The sequence below is a fragment of the Nothoprocta perdicaria genome, unplaced genomic scaffold (genome assembly GCF_003342845.1).
Source record: "Nothoprocta perdicaria isolate Ctin4 unplaced genomic scaffold, notPer1 scaffold_90, whole genome shotgun sequence".
Taxonomy (NCBI): Eukaryota; Metazoa; Chordata; class Aves; order Tinamiformes; family Tinamidae; genus Nothoprocta; species Nothoprocta perdicaria.
Genome location: NW_020456199.1, coordinates 2,780,083 through 2,802,638, shown reverse-complemented (window position 1 = coordinate 2,802,638; position 22,556 = coordinate 2,780,083). Strand labels below are relative to the sequence as shown.

At 38.4% G+C, this 22,556-nt stretch overlaps 2 protein-coding genes across 2 annotated transcripts in view; both read left to right on the top strand.

Moving 5' to 3' along the window:
- FREM1 (FRAS1 related extracellular matrix 1) overlaps positions 1 to 11,394 on the top strand; it is a 58,619-nt gene extending 47,225 nt beyond the window's left edge. The window contains exons 30-36 of the mRNA XM_026052739.1: positions 455 to 693; positions 1,426 to 1,473; positions 1,764 to 1,946; positions 2,214 to 2,339; positions 4,003 to 4,118; positions 9,623 to 9,708; positions 11,038 to 11,394. Of these exons, the coding sequence (XP_025908524.1) occupies positions 455 to 693; positions 1,426 to 1,473; positions 1,764 to 1,946; positions 2,214 to 2,339; positions 4,003 to 4,118; positions 9,623 to 9,708; positions 11,038 to 11,237 (998 nt within the window). The 3' untranslated portion in view covers positions 11,238 to 11,394. The remainder of the gene's footprint in view (positions 1 to 454; positions 694 to 1,425; positions 1,474 to 1,763; positions 1,947 to 2,213; positions 2,340 to 4,002; positions 4,119 to 9,622; positions 9,709 to 11,037) is intronic.
- Positions 11,395 to 19,621: 8,227 nt separating this feature from the next.
- Positions 19,622 to 21,759, top strand: CER1 (cerberus 1, DAN family BMP antagonist). Its single transcript, XM_026052740.1, has 2 exons — positions 19,622 to 20,149; positions 21,466 to 21,759. The coding sequence occupies exons 1-2, from the start codon at positions 19,622 to 19,624 to the stop codon at positions 21,757 to 21,759; spliced, it is 822 nt and encodes a 273-aa protein (XP_025908525.1).
- Positions 21,760 to 22,556: the final 797 nt, after the last annotated feature.

The window sequence follows — 22,556 nt, the reverse complement described above, 5'->3', positions numbered from 1 at the left end:
TTCCTTTTTAAAACTGATCATTTAAATTAAGAATTAATTGATGCAACTAGTGCAGAAAAACAATTGTGCCATGAGTTTCTACTTGGTGGGATGTATTAGAATATCACCAACATTGGATAAAAATATCCCTCCCTGTCCAAAAAATTACAACCCCAATCCAGAATTTTTGTATGAAAATATGTATCTTCTGCAGATACTTGGTAGAGATTTTGATCAGTGGTGAGATGGGTGTACTACATGCAATAACACACACACCTACAGGTAGCAGTTGCAGAGACAATTTTATTTAGGCAAACCACATAAATGAGGATATCTGAACAAATAGCAAATCTACCACATCAAGTGAAAAAATCATCCAACTTTTAATGACAAGCTGTTTACATGCCCATGTCAATGTGACCACTTTTCTGCTCATGGAGTTAGAACTGACCATCTGCCATTTTTATGCTTTCAGGTCAGTGCAGCTCTTTCCATCCCTCTGGCCAAAATAAGCACGACTTCTGGGGAAGAGGCACGCTGATTCCAGTTTCCTCAGGCTCCTCATCACCTTCCAGGCCTGGCAGCATTCACTTGGAAAGGATCCCGCCATCTCCTTCCAAAGGGGTGACAGAGCGTAGAGGGGACATGCTGCAGGAGCACAGCTTGGCAAATCGGTCAAAGACCAGGCTGAGAGTGATTGGAAATGGCAGAATAGTAAGTCACTTCCATTGTGCAGTGATGGACAGATTTATGAGCTCTTTGGGATTTGATCTCTTCATTTACTTGCCGTAGTGTAGTGGTGATCCTACCTAACCTCACAGAAACCACAAAACACCTAATTTTGCTCTGAATCAGAGTTGAGAACTATATTGARTGAATACTGAAAAAAGAAAATCCTGATTTTGAAGATATATGTGTGAGAGCAAGGAAGGAAAACAGAGCTGGGGGAGTCTCATCAAGCAATTACCAGGASTAATTATTCAGCTTTTAATCCTGTCTAATGTATAGGTCTGCTAGAAGAAAGAAGCAGAGTCTTGTTGAGGTCATTGTAGCYAGGGTCAACATATAGAAGTTTAACTTTACAAGTTTATAGAAGTTGCACCTGAAGTTTAAACCTGAAAATACAGTTACTTTAAATAGGGAACAGTTACTTAACTTGCCTGCTGAGTCTCCCTCTTTAAAATGGTTTATGCTATCTTAATTAAGYTTTTATAACATTCCACTATGATCTTAAAAGATCATAGAACCTRTATAAAGACACTTTTAATGGGTGATTTTTAATGTCTGTTTTCAGAGATCACCTGTTTCYAGACTCAGAAAAAATAACTAAACCAAGATATGTTCTGAGTGATTTGATAGACCAGATTCTGCAGTGAATTTTGCTTAGTTGCTTTGTTTCTATAACCATGGATTGACCCCTCTCATTTAGCTGTTCTCCCTTTTCAGATTCATCCCTCATCTGTATAYAGAAATGGAACCGATGTTGTTTTCAAAGTAAGTGTATTCTGAGTATTAGCTCATTCATTTCTGTCTTCTTCCTAAGTGTGTTCTTTCCAAATCCTACACAGAACAATTTATTAATAACYCACTCGTGACCAATATTTCAGTGTCAATTTTTCTTTCTCTTTGGTATCATTTCCCCTAGCTTTGCACAAATTTTTTTTTGATTCCTTTTCATTTTCATGTTTGTTTGGATTTTTTTTTAATAGTTGCTGGTAAGTGGTAACATTCTCTTTTCCCTCTCCTGTTTTGTTTGTGTGCGTGTGTGTTACTGTAAACCCAAGTACCAYGGGATGGTGTCGCTCAGAACAGAGGATGACTCCTCATCAGCCAAAGCAAACAGCAAGGCTGAAGTGTCATTAATTAACCAAGCACAACCACAGATAGATACAATCGCCTCTAGGAAGACGGAAATCCCACAAGCTGATAAGGCAGAATTGGCATCTGAATCAAGCTCTAGCCATCAGGTACAAAATCTTTTGTTTCATAGGATTTTTCACCATCTGTTTTCAGTCATACTGTTTTCCAAAATAATTTAACACCTCTGAGATCTGCAGCCTAAATCTTCCCACTCCAAAACTGAGTTTATCCAACATACAGATGAATCAACAACTCAGTCCTTGTAGAGTTTTCATGTCATGAAGATATAGGAGCTATTTCATCTGTTCCATTCAGCTTGTTTGTTTTGTGTAATTATTTTACTTTAATTGTTCGTAAACTATTTTGTTTTCCAGGACATCTACTTTTTTGCAAAGCCCTGTACGCCAGATTTAAAAGGCCTCTTGCATTATGAAGAAAGCACTCAAAGGCTCTATCAGTGCAATGGAATAAGATGGAAGTTCTGGAATTCCCAAGATAAGGTAAAAAAAAAAAGGTTGCCAGTAGCATGACTTTAAATCAAATTAACTACATGTTAATATCATGATCTACAAACAATTTTGTATTTTGTTATTTTTCTGTATGCCTCCCTAGTACATTCAGTTTACGTTTTACAAACATAAAATAGATCATTTTAACAGTTTTTCACAGAAAGGAGTGCAAGTAATCAATTGCCATGGCAATTGGCTTTAAACTTCCTTCCAAAAAACAAGTTTCCTTAGGCTCTTCGTTTTTGATGAAACTCAAGAATATGTACTAATTTGACACTTGAAATCCTAAGACTTAAATTCTGAAGAATTGACATTGTGTGTTTGTGTACACAAACAAAAAATTAATCTAAAATGTCTAGTCATATGCATAAACATATAACCCCACCTACAGCCTGACACACTGCTGTATTAAGGATGGTATAGGTTAATTTGGTAATCCAAAGCAAATATGAACACTCCTGCTTTCTGCAAGAATCTCAGATTTTGGGAAAAAAGGCATAATTACTTCTTCTGCCAGTCACTACTTTTTTTTTCATTGTAGAAGGTGCAGCTGGAGATTCTTTACCCATCTCATTCCTAGATAGTCAAGATTTACTTAAAAAATATTTAGTTGACATGGTACAAATGAAGTTTGAATGGAAATGGTGTGTAACATCAGAAGAAAGGGTGGGGGAAAAAAAGTGCTTGCMTGATAGTAAATATGAAGAATACAGTTCCTAGAGCACTGCTTTGAGGACACCACTCCCAGCCAAAAAGTTGTGATGTGTGTTGCTTACATACAGACCAGAAGGCCTGTACTCTGAGTCAACCACAGCAAAGATGACTCATCAGTGAAAGACCCTGCATCCTAGAAACAGAAGTATGGCAACAAGGTTGCAGAATATCCTGCTTTTTCTGTTAGATCACAGGATAAACAGGCATATTATTCGAATTTCTAATAAAGAAGGGAAAAAAATCAGTTGCAGTCTTGCCYAGATTTATGGAGATTACAGTGAGCAAGACTTTGAAGCAAAGGACCACCCTGTAACAACTATTGACACGATGGCATGTAAAATAGTTGGCCAGAGTGAGGTCTGCAGGCACAGAGAGAGAATATCTCCAGGGCCTGGAGGATGAGGGCCTGAGGCTGGGGTTTMCTTTCCTCTATGTCACACAGAGGTGATCCTGCCAGAGCGATGGGCACGGATGCGCTGGTGCTAGTGCAAGTCAGGGCATGACAGAGTGACTGAAATCTATTGGAGAATGAGTGTAACTAAAATCAGCTCAATTAGAGATTCAATAAATACACAYCACCTTGCCCTTCCTGAATATCCCAAACTGAATTTTCTTACACTAAATTCCCTACATGGATGGTGGGAGCCAGAAAACAACATCCGAGCAAATGCACTCTTCCAAGAGGGTCTCTAAATCTGAAACCATGTGGAATTAGCCTTAATTCAGTACTTATATTAAGTGGTAGGTTCCTCTAGCAGAACATTACTTTGCTTTTCCAAAGCAATGTCTTAGTTTAACACATATACCAAAGCCAGAGTTCAGTTCAAGTSAACTCTTGGAAGCAATGAGCAGCACCTCCAGCTTTGAGCCTGATCACTAGTGTACAGAGCTAGGCCGCTGTGAACAGCAGCCTATTTTGCCTTTTCATCTTTTCTTTCAGGAAATGAGTATGAAAAAATGTCCTGCTGGATGGAGTCATCATGAGGGCAGCTGCTATTTCCTGGTAGTGAATCACAAGGTCTCCTGGAATACTGCTGCTCGGKCTTGTAGAGAACAGTAAGAGCTTTTTCTTGAAACAAATGTGCTTGCTGTGCACTGGTTGCTTCACTAATCTGAATGCTATTGTGGCTGATTTCATTCTGATAAGCTCTACTTTTGTTATGCTGCGCAGCCCAAGAGGAGGAAAAAAAAAAAAAAGAGAGAGAGAAAATATAACAGGTCCTGGGATTCTGACCCGGTGGAAAATATGAATGCTGTTAGTCTCATAATGTTTTGGGTGCTTATCCTACCTTATTTGTTACAAGAMTTCTTGAAACTGTCCAGCTGCAGTGAGGGAGGCTGCTTTCCCAGTGGGAGAGGCATTAGTGTTAGTCTGGGAGAAGAGAAACAGGGCAAAGTCTCAGTCTTTTATCTTCTGTGACCAATGGCTTTCCTAGCTCTGTCTTTATCTGCTACAACACAGCACAATGTTGCCAACTCCTGTGGGCCTCGCAGCAGTTGTCTGAACTAGTTCTTCAAAATATTGAAATTTTGAAATTTTATTTGAAAACTTTAATTTAAAGAAAAAGTACATTTTTACCTTTCATGGATAAAAAAAGGTAAAACAAAAAATAATAATTATCTGAGAGTAGGAGGCAAATAGAAAATCCAACACTCAAAACATTCTTGCGTTTTGGAAGGTCACTTGGTGATTTTTTCATAGAAGTTACTTTGGCCATGGCTAACGGAGTTTGCAGTGGGATCACGTGTGTTCTGTTCTCTACATTACGTTGAATTCTGGTGAAAGAAGAGCTTGAGGTTTTTTGAATTATAGGTAGTGCTTTAATGGACCTTTTCCCTTTATCCATGAAATGATAACTAAAACAGAAGAGTTGGAGATAAATGTATTTAGAAAATGTTTTAAGAACATTTGAGGGTAACATGAGGGTAACATGAAGTACAGACAAATAGACATAACAAGCCTGAATTTATTCCAGTTGGGTGTGGCAGCTTATTTTGTTCTGGTAACATGCAAAAGTAAAGCTCTTTAGCATTCAGTTGAGCCCTTWGGAATTCTCACCGAGTTAGCTGTGTGTCCGTTTGCTGTAGAGGTATTTCCCATTCCCAAAAGGAGTGTATTCCTGGGATCAGGTACTGCTTGCAGGAGATAACTTCCTGCTGAATGCTGTACTGTGTAATATGAAAGTTAAACTGAATAACAGGAGGTGACAGCATGAAACACCTATGGAAAGAGTCAGGGCCTATCATTGAATGCACATGCAAATGAATCCTAGAGATAATTTCATTAATGTCTGATTACTGCAGACTGAGGAAGCTTTATCATAGTAAAGGGAATCCATTTACCCATCTGGAATCATTTTACAAAAGAACAACCCCAGGCAAAAGCAAGGTAATATTTATATTTAAACTGTAACTAGAAGATAACTTAATACATTCCACTTTGCTTCTTTTATTCTCCTCCCTTTTTTGATATTTCTGCAATAAATACTTCTACTGTTGGCAATTAAAAGGCTCATATTCTTCAAAAAGCAAATGAAATCAGCATAGAGGCATCTCCTTATTTTTTTATAGCAATAGAAACATTTGATATTAAATGGAAAGATTATGACTAAGTTTCAGGAAATCAGACAGCTTAACTGAAAAATAACAATATCTTGCAGCGTGTAAGCTGCTTTATTTTCAGTTTCTTTTCTGCATTCTTGCTAGACTTTCACTATGATAAATAAAACACAGGAAAAAAAAACCATAATGTTAAAAAGTTGCTTCAATAGCAGTCTCCTACTAAGTAGCCCTCAGTACTTTTAGAGAAAACTGTTAGCCTAAGAYGATGAACTTGAGACCAAGCAATTGAGTCAAAGCAGTGCTATCAATTTATTGTGGAAGTAATTAAAGTATAGACATAACACTATGAAAATAGGCTTATACAAACACATTTAGACTTGTATCACTTCGTGTTTCAGCACTGAGTTGACAAGTTTGCTGTAGGTGGCATCAACCTTTTGTACAGTTTCCCTGTTCAGGGGAAGAAGGATACATAAGAGCTGCTTGTCTGGACACGGGTTGCAGCATACTGTGGTGATACTGAGGGTGGAAAAATTGCTCTAAAAATCTTGTTCCATGTCTACCCTACCTCCAGTGCGACCTAAAGGCAGCTTATGAGCTCTTGTAATTTATTTATTTTTCTTTATGCATGAAAAGTCTCTTAGCAACATGAAGAGAAGCATCTGAGAGACATTATGGTGACCCCGTGGCAGCCTGGCYCGGGAGCAGTTTTGTTGCTTTACTTGGTGGCTCTCCAAGGGACATTCCCTCCCCAAAGGTCACTGCTGCAGGACTCACTGGCATGGGAAATGGCATTTACTGCTGCCAGTAAGGAGACTCTCAGCCTCATCTGAATGTTTTCAGTACTGGAAGGTGTCTTAAGCAGCACTAGACACCTATTTTGAGGCATTTGAATAACTTCATCAGTAGCAGAAATCAGAACTCAAGGGATAACCAGTGCCCAGAGWCAGTAATTCCTCCCTGCACTGCCCATGTACAGACATGGATTACTGCAGAAGTTCCAACTTGAATATCCTTCTATGCTGTGAAAACCTATACAGTTAGCCAAATATGCTTTTGCAGAACTTAAGTTTATCATGTCTCAAAATTCAGTTGTTACATGTAAAATCAGCAAAATATTTGTGCTAAATGTGTTGCATACAATGCCTCAAAGCCAATAGCTTCCTGAAATACTTGTTTTATTTGAGTAACTGCTCTGAAATGATGATTGGGCTTGACTTGGTAACAGAAATTTCAAAGCACATAGACATAATCTTCAAGTAGACTAATTTAGAATCAGTGATGTGTACTTTTTCTTTTCTTTTTTTTCTTTTTCTTTTTTTTTTTTTTTTCTTTTTTTTTTTTTTTTTAAAGTGCTATGGCCCTCTTTCTAGTTTAAATTAGGAAGTGGTAGATTTACATAACTCCATAAATAACATTATCTTGTCATTTCCTGTGCCTGGCACTCAGCCTAGTGGTATAGGTTAGTATTATTACCGTAGGTGATACATTCCTTCAAGACTGTTCTCATTTCCCCCCAAAAAAGTCTAAGGCTCTGACTAAGTTTAACAATTAGAATTGTTTGCTATTCAGTCATGTGTATTACTCAGGCTGTGTTTAGAAAGTACTCCTACTGAGACAAGATTAGATAAGGTTATAGTTATTGCAGTGCTTTCTCTTCAGAATGCTGAAGCCTGTACTCAGACTGAAGAGTCCGAAGCTGGTTCTCTATAAATGAAACAGCAGTTAGCTATAGCACCTGGCAGTTTTTGCTAGTTTTCAATTCTGCTAAAAACTGATATGTCAGATATAAGCTGAGCTTCTTAAATCATTTCACTCCAGAGCTTTGACTGACCTTAAGCAGAATTCAGATGAATTTCGCTGTTCTTGTTCCTACTCAGAGCCTTTCATTCSCTTTCAGCCCGAAGTCTGGTCATTGTCCCAAACCACAGGCATTATGGGAAGGAAAAGCATCTCTGCTATGGAATCAGTTACCCTGGGAAGACTCCCAGAGTAAATGGAAGCTGATTTCCTAGACTTTTGTCTGAAAGAGAAGGGAAGAAGCTTTCCCTTCTGAGGCTCAACAAMGTCTTGGGGCCTGGGAGATGAGCTCAGAGAGATGGAACCACRTGGCCTTTGGCACATGGGGGAACCAAGAGCATGCACAAAATTTTGAGGAGAAGCACAGCCAAAAATTTTATTAATAACTGGCACCACAGCCTTGTCATTGATGAAACTTTGAAAGCCAGTCCCATATGAAGCTGCGCAGTGATTGCCCCCTACCATACTGATGCTAACCTGTCTGTGCGAGCTAACTGCAGGCAAAGTCATGATCAAACCTCCTCTCCTTGAGAGCACACACAGGAAATGTTGATCTTTCATGCTTCTGGTCCCAGACTGAGGAGCTCTTTGCTAAGATCCACAATCCTTCGTTGTGTTTTCTCTATGGCACCAAGAGTTTACAGTGTGACAAGGGCTGACAGTGTGACAAACGCCGACAGTGTGACCCACAGGGCAGTGGGCAGTAWTGGGAAAACTTCCTGCTGCTTCAGTTGACTGCAGGGCTAAGAGAAGAGGCTTCTGGAGAGGGAGCATCCCATCAGGTTACAATGAATTTTCTCCATACAGTGCTGTTGTATGCCCAGATCAAAGAATGATTCAGAYTTTGTGTAACATGGCTTTTACAAAAAGTAAGAGCTATTACTTGGAATTCCTCCTGATGCTTTCCTGCATCCCTATTTTGTGCAGTGTTATGATATGACATCCATGGGATCAGTGCTGTTGAAAGAGACCTTTTGTCAGCAAAGGGGATGGAGCTCCAGGCACAGACGGCAGATTTGGTGGCAGGCTTCCACCCCAAGATCTGCTGGAGATCTCCATAAGGGCACAACAGCTGTCATGCCACTCTTGTGAACYGATTGTTGTATCAGGTCTTCAACATGACAGTGTTTACCTTCTGGTATTTAAGCAATACTGGACTTCTGTCTCTGATAGAAGTCATGAAGTTAGCAAACTCCGATACTGCTACTGACTTTTTATGCTGGTAGGAAAGATTCTGGCTCTCCTGAAACATGTTTAGATGAGTAGCATTGTTTCCTTGAGCCCTATCAAGCATCACCATTAGGCTGGGGAGGCTGAAGGGGTGGTTWTCCCCTTCAGGGTTGGAAGAGTGGCAGTCAGAATCATTGGACAGTAAGAATGGCAGAGCCTAGGTGGAGAGGGCGAGCGGGTAGGAGAAGTGAAGAAGGAAGGTCTCCATCCAGAGATCAGTGTTCACAAGTGTTGGAGCACTTTAGGGACACACACAGAGGAGACTTTTTCCTCTGGCTTTATTCAAAAATAATCTAGTTAATACACACCAAAACTACTCTCTCATCGAAACTAAAGAAGTCATCACAGACAACCCAACATTACATTTAGAAACCACTCTACAACTCCAAACCAAAAGCCTAAAATGAAAAGACACATGCTTAGTTCTATACTGAAACATGGCTGAGATTTTAACAGTGCTAAACAAAGCTTTAGCTCTGTCAGAATACAGTTATAAATTTTATAGTCTGCTCCATTACAAAGTGGTCCAGCTGTATCTTTCTGTATTTTCTGTATTTTTAGTGTAGAGAGAATTAAAAAAAAAAGAAAAAGAAGAAGAATGTGCTGTTTTCTGCAGATTAGTTCTGATTTACAGAAAGGGACTTAAATGTACTTAAGTGTACTTAAAACTGTTTAAAACTGTTTGTGACTATGAGGTATACATTTCCTTTACACACTTCCTTGAATTGACCAACTGATTTAATCTTCATATGAGGTAACTTGAAACAGCAGTCAAAATAAGAAACCTCCTCTCCACATAGTTCAGAATTTCAGGGCTTTATCTTCATATAAGTATTTTTTAACGCAAGTATTGTTTTTCCTGTGAAATTTTAGCTACATGCTTTCATGAGAGTCAGTGATTCTTGCTGGTAAGTCACGCTGTCACGCTGCGGAGCCCTGATTGCGCTGCCCTCTCTCCTCGAGCCTAGGTACCTGGGGAGCCTGGCAAGCGTGGCTAACGAGCAGCACATGAAGTGGCTGTGGGACTTCGCTGGGAGGAAGCCCTTCTGGATAGGCAAGTACCTCAGCTGACCGTCTCCTCAGGTGGCCTTTTAGTGCGCCTGTCTTTGGAAAACAAGAACTGCTGCTCCTGACACATTTTCAAATGTTGCCTTGTYCTCGACTTTCCTGTGCTTTTATCATTTTGGAGCATGGCACAAATTGAAAGCCATCATCCACTTTGCTACCTTTATCGGTTTTTATCAAAAGGAAGTATTTTGTATGTCAGAAGTTGCTGAGGTGTTCTTGCTTGAAAYCTTTCTCATTTTTTTCCCAGATGACAAAATAATTTCCAGTAAAATTGTACTTTTGTTTATACCACTTTCTTTTGACTATTATTCTGTTTACCTTTATATATTTATTTTAAATCATTATTATGTAACTGTGTGTCAGTGACATCTTTACCAAAATAATGTGAAATAAGTAYATGGTAAGCTAAAGTATATTTCATCCACCGCTTTCTATTCACAATTTGTTATATGCCTTTTATTTTTCCAAAAAATAGACCTTAGATAGGCCTTCTCTTAGCTTCCTGATATTCCTTTCTGTGAAAATTTGTCTCAACTCAGAGATTACTGCTACTTCTTTTTTCCAACTTTCTTCTTCCTGAACTTTCACTTTTTAGGTATATTTTTTTAATTGTGAGCTGCAATCCTCAAATAGCTCATATTCTGAGGTGGATTCACTAGCAATGCTAAATCAGCTTTAGTTGTAATTTAAAAAGTACAGTCAATTTGGAGTAGTGCTTAAAAATATCATGATTCTGTTAATCTGAGAGAAATAACTGTTCTGATAGAAATAAAGACCATAAATCTGTGGATTAATCCTCTGACTATGGTCTCCTATAGCAAAGCACATGTACTAGATTTGAAATACCTTTTTTAGGTTGTATTAACTCAGAGACAATGTGAAAAGTCATGCTTCATACTATTGAAATTAACATGTTTTCAACAGTGTAAACAAGGTATGTGAGGTTCTGCAGGGTTTTATTTTTCAGAAGAAATCTGATTGAAGTCTGAAGTTGCCTAAGCTTGAACAGAACATTATGGTTAACCCCTTAAATAGCATAAGAGAAAATTAGGAAGTGACAGACACGCAGTAAATGAAAGGGGGGGAAAACATTTTAGATAGGTGGGCCATGAGGAAATGGGTATTTTCTTTTATTCAGAGGGCACTGATCCTCATGATATATTCAATTAAAACTTGTGTTCCTCCAGACGCTTTCTTTCTTTCAGCACAATCTCACATGCATTCATTAACAGAGGGTTAGAACAACATGCTTCTTGTGGCATTGGGCTCCAAGGATAATAAATATCACTAATTTGATCTTACTGATTTCATATAGGCTTGAATGACCAAGTGAATGCTGGACATTGGGAGTGGAGTGGTGGAGAACCCATCACCTATATAAACTGGAGAAGAGGCCCCTATCGTATTCCTAAGAGAGGGAAAAACTGTGTGTTGGTGCAGAAGCGAGGGAAATGGCAAGCAACGGACTGCCGGAAGATCAAACAGAACAGCTACATATGCTCAAGAAAGCTGTGAAGAGTGGAGAAGCCTTGTGCAAGCCTGTGGCCTTTCCTGTTCATTCAATCTTACTTGCAGATTTGTGATGGTTGGCAGCTAGAACACCAAAGACCAAGGCCAGAASATTTTCATCAAATTTCTATTTTTGTTGTTGCTTTAATTTAGTTGCCATAAAAATACAGTTTTATCCTGTAGTCACTGAAAGAAAAAGACTGTATGGAATAGAAATGGGTCAGTCTATTGGCTGAAAACAGGTTATCTTGGATGAGGAGGAAAAAGACATGGTATTCGGTTACAGGTGTTTTCTTTTGTGGATGTCCTAGTAAAATATCCTATGATAAGAATTCCAATGGAAAATCTTCATTGTGTTTGAGTACCAGCAGGAGCAAAGGCTTGCTCTTTTCTTTCTAATTGCACAAGACCAGATCCCAAAGCTTCATCTCCTAATGGATCTGCTCATACAAGACTGAATGTTGTTCAGCATTCCTGATCAAAATCATTCAATGTCTTTCAGTGATGCAGGACGGTGCTATATTTTTTGCAATGAAATTTAATAACAGGACCTCTACAAATCTAGTGCTATCTGAAAAGAAGGTTTATGCAAAATATTAATACAGAAGCTTAATCTTGGAATATTATCATCGGATATTCTGTGATACATTAACATAAATAGGATTTATATGTGTGTATAAGCCAATGTCATAGTGAGGCATATTTTGTTATAAAGCAGCTATGGCTTTTTGAAAGTATTAATATAAGTCCTCATTAGGGATCTGAGGWTTTTTAATAATAATAATAATATCAAATCCAGATTTAGTTCTGAAAAAGACTTAAAAACCGTATTTAACTGGAAAAAAATCTGGAAAAATAACTTCATTTTAGATATATGTATTTGTCTTGTTACCATTTGGTAGTATTATAATAAAGTTATTTTTTACCTACATAAAAAATAAAATTAATTTAAAAAACAAAGTAAGAAGAAACAAATCACAGCCTACTTAAAGTAAACAAATAAATATAGTCTCCTTGCTGCTGCCCCAAACCCTTTCTCTGCCCACGGGTGTGTGACAGTTAAAGTCGTATTAATATGAGTTTTTCCTGGGCAGGATAACCTCTCAGCCCTCCCATCTTCTGCCCAGAAGTTCACGCAGTCCCTTGCCTCCATCAGTGCCTATGTTCAACCAACCTGTGTGTTAATTCCATCATTTTTTACCTCTGCATCTTTTGAGGTTTTTGAAAGKGATTTCTCAGGCCTGAGAGGGACGATCCCCTCTCCCCTCTAGGCTGAGGGTGGTTCCAGGTGTTACCCTTTCTCCTTTCCCACAGCASGTATTAGAAGAACATGAGTGTGAGTAGCCTGGCAACCTTTGTGTTGTTTAGTGAAATTTTAATTCGCTTCAGTTGCTTTAAGGTAGTTCACATGAATTATGGAAAACGAAAAAGCTAAAATCTCCCTTCTTATCACACAAATAAATTCTAACCTCACTGTCAACTCCACCTAGGCAGTTCGTTCCTAGCCAGGTAATGAACATTGTTTYTTTAGAAGAAAGGACAATGTGACCGAGATATTTGTTTGCAAGTATTTCTCTTTTAACCCTCTATCTGTCAAATATCTTTTAAATGAAATATTGAATGATTTCAACCAAACTTGACAGAGGAGTAGAGGACTCAAAGGCAATTATTTTAAAAGAAAAGAAGTTTAAAAACAACTAGCCAAAAATAATTTTCCACAAAGTAATTTTTTTTTTGCTTTTACTCTTTGGCTCTTTTTGCATAAAATTTGTAGGGGGAATATATTCTGAATTCTGAGGATATTCTGAAATTCTGAGGAAAGCTGAAAATTTTTCCCTGCAGCCCATCAGATTCAACCAAACAGGTGGAAACCAAGCTTCAATAGTCTTAGAATAAACTGTATGCATTTGTTTAGATATGTCATTAATTTCAAGTATATCAAGTTTAAATCCGAAAAAAATCAGACTGAAAAAAATCTTTAGTACACATAGACATTTACTGAGTTTTCACTCACTCATTCTAAAATTATGGGAATAGCTTTGAGTGTATTTTATAKTGAATCCAGTGAATAATGCCATTCTACCTTATTTACAACACAGACTGCTGCTAACCTCATTTTTGGATTCGTAACTTTATGTATACTGCTACGTGTAACTATGCAATCTGTGTTAGTACAAACTGTTCTATAGTATTTTGGAGAATACATGTTTTTTCACTTTCCTTTCATAATTATAGATATTAAAAAATATTTTTTTCTTCAAGTAATAAATAGCACAGCATTGGGCATAGTAGAAATGCATTCATAGTTAGGCACAATATATCTGTTGTTTACTCTATGAAGTTTCTTCTTCTGTTTCTTCTGTATGAGTCTATTACTACTCCTAATCATTAAAACGGGGTCATTTATGTCATGGTCATATAAGGAAATATGACAAATAAGGAAATGTGAATCTCCTTCAGAAACTCTATAATTTACAGGTCTGCAAGCAGATATTCAAGAGAACTAATTCAAGAGAAAATAYCAGTTTTGAATTTCTTAATGTATGAAGAATGTAAAAAAGCTCACTGTCCCTCAGTAAGCTCAGTCACTTTCATGGAAGATACGCAGATTTCTGTTCTTCTCATCATCTCCCTACAGCAAGCTATGCTGCATGTGGCATGGAGAGCTCTTACTTGCCTAGCTTCTGTTTCGTATATCAGAACACAGCCTGTACAAGGTTGGAAAATGAGAACACACTGGAATTTGTTGTTTTATCTAAAACTGAGATAATACATTCTTTCAGTCAAAATTATCCTAGTGAACAGGAATTTGCTACCTGAAGTACCACATATAAGCATAATAGGCAAAAGAAAATTATTCTGTGTGTACAGATGTAATTTTTAGATGTTGTAGTAAATTTTTACTTTAATAAAAGAGTAAGAAATCATTGGGTTACGCTAGAACCATTATTTGCTGTTGCTCTTTGATGAATAACCATTCTTCTCTCAGTCTAACAGGATCTAAGGTGATTCATGTTGTTAAGTCTCTCATCTCTTCTGCAGACTGAAATTTTTCTGAATGTCCAAACTCCTTCTGTCTTGGCTCACTGCCCCATGGCTATGGGCTGAATCAAGCAAGCAGGTACCCAATACAGCTTCCCCAGGCCTATTTGAAACTGGATATGCTCTCAGCTAAACTGTATGTATGTGCCAGCAGTATTCAGGACATGCTTCAGGTGGGCAACTGTCTAAAATCTGACTGTCTGAGAACTGGGGTACAGAGAAAACTATCCCTTGCATCACACATATACCATACATATTGTCCACCTACTTATTGCCAAGGGCTGTGAGAACATGTAGTCAGCACAGATGAAAGGCAGATTATCTCAGCTCTGCTGGACACAAAAATGAGTGTTTTCAAACGTGAACATCTAAATTTTTGCAGCAGCTTGAAATTTTGATCCAGTTCTGTTGCTACAGCACAGAGAAAAGACTGAAAGCACTAAGTGAGCAAAACAAACAAAAACAGGAAAGCACCCCAAAACAAAACAGAACAAAAACCTCACAAAAGTGGATTTGAGACTGAGTAGAAAAGGGGATAACTAGTAAAGTACAATAACTAAGACCAAAGATACAAAACTAATCAGATGTAATTTGTTGTTTCATATCATACCTCAGAAAAGCCTTTTCATTATTTTAACCTCCCTATGTGGCCAGTATGTGATTTTTTTAATATAACCCAGTAAAACAAAAAACACAGATGGCTTAATGCATAATAATTAAAGAACAAACTGCATAGTGCTGATTCATTAGTTTTGAGTTCTTTATATGGATTCTGAGAAAGATATAACTGGATACAAGCCTGTCTACATAAAATGTCATTTCTAAAATTACAGGATATTGAAATGGGCTGCAAGATATAAAATCCATTTTAATCATTTAATCATCAGTCATACTATGATGCGAGTATTTAGCTCAACAGAAGGCAAGTAATTCAAGCACTGTATAAGAATTATTTTTAGGCATCAACTGGCAGTATAACTAATTACTCAGTTTCTGTCCAAAATGACTGAAAATGTGCTCTGAAACAAATGAGTAAAATGACTTTGTATTTGCTAACACTTGCCAACACCTGACAGTGTTTTTCAAGGATCGGCAAACAGTCATGGTGACTATTTCTAGTGAAAGTGGAATGCCCCAATAAATTTCTATTATGAAGGCAAATTAAAGCTTGCGTGATAGAGATCACAGGATATAGCCAAAAAATTTAGCAACAAAATGCAGTGAAAATATGTGTTATGCTTACATAAGAGGCAGGATAAGGCAGGGAAAGAAGTTTTTGAAAAGAGACAGCCTGGCAGTTTGTGGAACTCCGATATTAGCTATATGTAGAACGTAACGATAAGGCCAGTCCAATCTCCATTGAGAATTAGTAGCCTATGTAGATGAAGTCACCACTTCATCTTAAAGAGGTTTAAAAAATATTTATTATCATTTTTATTCCAAAACAATTCTAAAAAGCAGCTTTCTGAGCCGGGTTGCTTTTCCATGAGCAGGTAGGCTTCTGGTTGAACTGAGAAGCTGAGACCATCACCTGTGACATTATAACCACAGCGGACTCCCAAAAGAGATTCAGGATGGGTGTTACTACAGACAAAACTGTGCCCTAATGTACCAAGTCCTATTTCTTTCCATGAGAAAGCAGTCAGAGCTTCCTGTTTAAGGCATGAAGGAGCAGTGCTAGACTGACCTGGCAGCACCAGAGCTGGCTTGCTGCTTCTGGCTCCTAACAGATCTCACTAAAATCATCCAAGAAAAAAACATATCTGTTCTTTGCCATTGGATTGCAGAATGATCTTGCTCACTCTGCTTTGTTTCAGCTTTCTTTCCTATTATTTTGCAAATATTTTGTGTTTTTTTTAATCTGAAACTCCACAAGATAGGCCTTGTTATTTACGATTTGTTACAGAATGGTACAAACCATAAAGGGACCCTCATCTCAAACAGCACTTTTGATGCTGCATTTGTTGCCAAGTTACAGACAAAGACAGCACTACTAGCTTAGTTTCTGCACATGCATGCCTTTTTCAGCTTCTGTACATTACTTGCTAATGTTTTCATTGCACTGGTAACCCTAACTAACTGGTAACCCAGACTTAACTCGTATGTTGGTGCTGTGTTTAGATACATCCTGATTATTCCAGACACAATACTTTCTTACTTTCTATCTGTAGATTGGCAGACACATCCTTAAATTCTTTGTTGTATTTGCTACTTAAAACCTGAACAATTTTTTGAATATTTGCAAGACCTCTTTAAAATATACAAAACAAAACCATTTTTCTCATGTTCCTGCTATAAAGAAAAGCTCTCATCAGAAATCAAGAGCATTAATAATCCATACTTCAATTACATCAGATAAAAAGGGCAACATACACCTTCATACATGTTTTATTGTTGTTCTTGCTTTTCTTTTTTTTTTTTCTTTAAGGGCAAACCAGGTTAAAATTTAACTAGGAAATAAAACCCTGTTCTCTATTACGCTGAGTGTTGTGGGATTTTATTTTTTATTTTTCTTTGATGGGAGGTAAAGTGGGCTTTCCAGGCATTTAGTTTTCATAGAATCACAGAATTCTTATGGTTGGAAGGGACTTTGGAGGTCACCTGGTCCAACCTCCCTCCACACACAGGGACACCTAGAGCGTGGGCCACAGGGTGGCATCCAAGCGGATTTTAAAAATATCCAGAGAAGGAGACTCCACAACCTCTCTAGGCAATCTGTTCCAGGGCTCTGTCACCCTCACTGCCACAAAATGTTTCTTTAAGTTCCTGTGGAACTTTTGGTGCCTCAGCTTGCGGCTGTTTCCTCCAGTCCTGTCGCTGTCCACCACTGAAAGTATGTCAGCCTCATCCTCCTCACTGCCTCCCTTGAGGTGTTTATAGACACTGATCAGGTCYCCCCTCAGCCTCCTCTTCTCCAGGCTGAACAGRCCCAGCTCCCTCAGCCTTTGCTCACAGGGCAGATGTTCCAGGCCCCTGATCATCCTGGTAGCCCTGCGCTGGACTCTCTCCAGCAGCTCCACATCCCTCTTGTACTGGGGAGCCCAGAACTGGACGCAGTACTCCAGATGTGGCCTCACCAGGGCGGAGTAGAGGGGGATGATCACCTCCCTCGACCTGCTGGAGACGCTCTTCTTAATGCACCCCAGGATCCCATTGGCCTTCTTGGCCACCAGGGCACACTGCTGCCTCATGGTCAACTTGAATTTTGTAAATAGGCATGTCAGTGACTTAAAGAAATTTTGCTTAAATACTTTTAAGTTATATGTAGATATAGGATAGGACTAAAGCTTGAGGTTTAAAGCAGTTAGTGCACCAGTGAATTGGATTTAGTCAAGACTGGGCAAAAGAAGTAGCTTTCAGCAAATAAAAAGAATATCTCTGTCTTATTGCAATAACCCAGAAAAACTTTATTTATTTTAGTTACTTTCCTATTTTAAAAATTTGAAGAAAAAATCTGCAAAAATATATATTGCTACAAATGAAACACTGACAAATGTGTCAGATCCTTACATGTCAGCATGTCTGTCCGAGATTGACTCAGTGTTGTAACAACTAAGATCATGAGGGAGAAAAAAGGAGGAAAAGTCTGAAGTTTAAGTTCTTATTTCTGCTGAATAATTCTGGATGACTACTTTTAACCTAGAGTTATAACAGAAGTTTTAGATCCAAAGTTCCACAGCTTCTGTTAAACTTGCGGGCTAGTGAAAATAAGATGTGAGCATTTAAATTGAGTTTTTAGGTACTTTTATCTTATCTACACCCAAATTAATCTTCTTGACTCATTGCCGCTCCACCCTCACACTTGAGTAAATACAAGGGCTTTTGGAGGCAAAGCTCATTCTTGCTGCAGATGCCTAGGTTTTACATGATTTCTTTCCTGGTAGCTGTAGAAGAAACTATTTGCCTTCCCAGGGCACATGTGAGACTTCAGGAAAACATCAAGCCAGTAGAAGAGTTACATTGCTGCGGGTCCAAGCTACAGAGCAATTAAATACGTGCCTCACAGCTGCGTTTTCCTTAACACAATCATCCCACTGAGGTGAAAGCACAAATACACTCAAACTTTGGTGTATGAATTCATCCTTATGGAAACTTCATGCAACTTCTGTTTTATGATGAACCTAAAACCTCAAGATAATGACATGGTCTGAGACTCCATTAACTTTTCACTAAAGTTGTAAGTCAGCGCCTCACAAGAATGTTGATGTGCAATTAGTTTGCTTGAATTATGAGGCAATAAACCAATATTTAATAAACCCAGAAGTGCAAAACAAATAGTTCCACAAATTCAGTACAGACCAGGTAGGCTTTTAACACTAGGAAACAGACTGGCTACTAACTTAAGCCTACTGATACTAAAGTAGAATTCATCTTCTTCTATTACTTTTTTTTTTTTTTTTTTTTTTTTTTTTTTTGTTCTCACATGCTTAGTAGCATAACTTTGCAAAAGATGACATTCAATTCTTGGTCTAGTACTCTTTGGATGTTTCTTGAGACATCCAAGTTTTGAACCATGAATTATGTCAATTCTAATATATTTTGCCTAAATCATCATTGTGTTTAACAATTTTCCATGTCTATGGTCATTTTGGTGCCCAAAGAAGGAGTAAAAATGTTCATCTTGGAGAATTAGTAACACTGTTTCTTCACTTTGGGAATTTTTATTCTAGGCTAGTGATACTTCTGCATTCCAGTGGCTACTGGTTCGCTGCAGGATTCATCTGAGTGTGCGAGCACAGATTTGCTGGTCTGCAATGGTGCAATCAGACTGCTTGGGCCACAAAAAAAATTATGAAAGACTTTATTGAAAAGTCACTTTTGAAAATATGGACTGATTTGCCATCCCCAGAACTAGAGTCATGCTTGATGGAATTTTAATCAGCTTCTTTTTTCTGTTTGTGATTAAATAACATTACTTGTATGACCAGTCTCTGGCTTCCCTGGAAAGGGAAGCCAACATAAACAACAAAGACCACATTGAACAAGCTAATACACAAACCCCAAAGGTTTCCTTAATTCCTAGGCCTCAGCTAGACAGCTTATCCAAACATTTCGTCCTATTGCTTTCCTCCGTCCTCCACACCATCCTGGGGTACTAGATCTTAGATAAGAACTTCTAATACACATAACTGAGATTGAAACAGARTTTCATTAGCACAAACCCCTCTATCGTAATTGTAATCTTCAGTAAATGAATTCAATTAGCCACGCTAGGGTCTCCCTCCAGCCCACCCCTCCTCTCTGCACACAAACATTGGCCATAAGCTGACACCAGCCCTCTGTATAAAGCTAGCAGACCACAGTTACTRCAATGGCAGCAGGTCCTCAGGGCTGTGCTCAACGGGACCATGTCATTGCTTTTTATTCAGCTGCTAGTGCTCTCAAGCCTTAAAGCCACAGGGGCTGATGAAGAGTCACATCAAAAGAAAAGCAGGAGACCATTTCAGCACCTCTTCCCCCCAGGCAAGAGTCTGATTTCAAGCGAGGGTTTTCGTCAGCTGGTGGGGAAAAATCCAATAGGTGTTGAAGAAACTCTGGGAGAAACAAGCTTATTTGTAGCAATCCCACAGATGGCAACCGAGAGTGTGAAACAAAGTCAGAAAAAGACTTCCAGATTCACTCTTCCCTATGCAGAACTTCAGGCAAACCGAGATCTGGGAACCTGGACAACACCCAGAGAGACCTCTCCTGTGGAAAACTTCTCTCCAGGCTATTCTTCCAGCAAGACAGAAGCTGAACCTCTCTATAGAAAAGATGCAAAGAGATTCTGGGACCACTTTATGCTAAAGAAGAATGCAGCTTCTGAAGAGGTTGTGCTGCCAATCAAGACCAATGAAATGCACCAAGAAACCTGCAGAACCCTGCCTTTTTCTCAGGTAAGAACAGCTGACAAAGATAGTAAATGTGACCTTTCTCTATAATCTTTAACTAAAGAAATACATGTTAGTTCATTTGCTAAGATAAAAGGCCACTTCAGAAACGCACACTCTTAGCGACTGAGAAAGACCTTTCGAGGAGGCTTTAGTCATATGGGAGAAACTACTAAACTGAAGTGCTGGAAGGCAACACATTCTGTGTTCCAAAGGAGTTATTTATTCTCTTTATACAAGAAAGCTCTAACCTGGCCTGAGGGAGGGGTAGATAATTAGGTGGGTAGGTGTTAGTAGTGAATATACAACTATACAGTGTGTATACACACAGTGAGTCCCAGAACTCAAAGTCTAACTGGTTGTTCTCGTACAGCTAGGCAAAGACCTCTCATCCATTGCATTTACTGTGATGCATAGTTGTACCTCTGTGGCAGGAATGTTGGAGAGCTGGTGAAGTGCCCCAGGCACAGGTGAAGCCATCCTGCCACATCTACTGTCACACCCAGAGGAGCAAACAGCACTGAGAAATGCACTGCACAAGTTTCCTCATCAGGCTGCACCTACTCTCAGTGTTCTGTCAGGAACAAAATGTTTTCACATCCCTCACCTAATTTGCTTATCAACAGATATCTGTAAACACAGATGTGGCCGAGAAACTTGTACATTTCTTTTTTTTTTTTTTTGGTCATATCATATGGTTTGCTTTTCAGAATGGCTACAGTTATGCCAGTATAAAAGTGCTAACTTCAGTGTAGTGTTTATGGCTTTGGAACTGACAAGGCTATCCTGGTACAAGTAACTGCCATTCATGCAAACAAARAGATTGCAGAATTCCCATTACAATTTGCTTATATAAAAAAAATAAAGAAAATCATTATTTCTCCTGGTGAAGACAAATCTTCAAGATTTTAGGTGTGAGTGTACCTTGTGGTTAATAAACAAGTATGTAGGACCAAAGTGATGTAGCAAGTCATATTGCTTAATCCATAGAAATGCAGATTCAAAAGAGCAAGTAAAAGGTTCAAATGACTAAAATGTTGTTCATCATAAAGGTTAATAATGGAGCTCTCAAGTTTGCTTTTAAAAGCTCTTAAACCTTCTAGTTCTTTTAAGATAAAAATTAACATTTYAGCAGAAATGTTATGAGAAGAAAAAGTATACTAGTTGTATGGTAGTACGTGGTGTGCTTTCAATTTTATACCTTCTTGCAAAATCCATGGAGATTAGATCCATGAACTATCAGGAAGAGCAAGATTAACATCTAACCTCTATTCACAAATCAGTGCTAGTATTTGTGATTGTCAAACCAATTTCTGTTACAGGGTGTTGCTCACGAGAGCTGTGAGAAGGTGATGGTGCACAATAATCTTTGTTTCGGAAAGTGCAGCTCCTTCCATGTCCCTGGTCCAGATGAGCATCTTTACACCTTTTGTTCGCATTGCTTGCCCAGCAAGTTCTCCATGAAGCGTGTGGAGCTCAACTGCACCAGTTCTATCTCAGTGGTCAAAGAAGTCATGATTGTGGAAGAATGTAAATGTGAGATCCAGAAGACCAAAGATCCTCCAATAAGATCGCTACGGTCAGACTTGCATACTGATGTGTATGAGCACAACTAACTTCCTCAAGTCAAATAACACTGGCAAGTATTTCATGTTGCCAGTGAAAAAAAAACCCAAAAAACTAATTTTCTCAGAACACAGTTTCACCAGCTTAAATATTAAAGACTGTTTTTCTACCTAAACTGCTTTCCTTCTTTGATCATAACTTTACCTGAGATGCACCACATTTCTTTAATTATTAAAGACAGATGAGAGTACTGAGCAGTCCTTCCTAAAGTAGGGAACCTTTAAAAAAATTTCAACCCTTCCTATCTCTGTTTCCAGGCTGCTAGTAAAGAGCAGCAGAAGAACTAGTTTGTGCAAAATCCCAGTGTTTTTCCCTTAGTTGGTTTATACTGCCTCTGCATGCAAGGGCTGCCCGTATAGTTTTGTTGAAAAAAAACAGATGGTGCTTTAGGCTCCTCACTGGAAAATGAGGTCTGTTTTTATGTCACAGTAATAAGTGGGCGGTGTAATATATAAGCAGACATTAGGCAGAGATAGAGCTGTGACTGGTTCATTTTGATTCCTACCAGCTGGAATTCAGTCACCAGTAAAACTAGCACACCTCACTACACACTTACATGGTGGCTGCACATTATGTTTTGTTACAGAAATCAAACCTCTTCTTTTACAGACTTTAATTTTTGCTCTTAGTGTATTTTAAAGGTGGTATAAGTATTTTTATTGGAAGTTTTTACCTTGTAGACAGTCAGAAAAAAATGAAAAAAAAGCCATGTTWAGTACTTCCGCAATAATACCAGAAATAATTGGAAGAATTTATTATTTAAACTGGAAAGACCTTTGTCTTTCAA

Bases quoted from the DNA above. Each gene is read 5' to 3' on its own strand.
- CER1 (XM_026052740.1), top strand. From the start codon at position 19,622: ATGTCATTGCTTTTTATTCAGCTGCTAGTGCTCTCAAGCCTTAAAGCC. The intron at 20,150-21,465 runs GTAAGAACAGCT...TTTCTGTTACAG, and splicing joins GAACCCTGCCTTTTTCTCAG to GGTGTTGCTCACGAGAGCTG.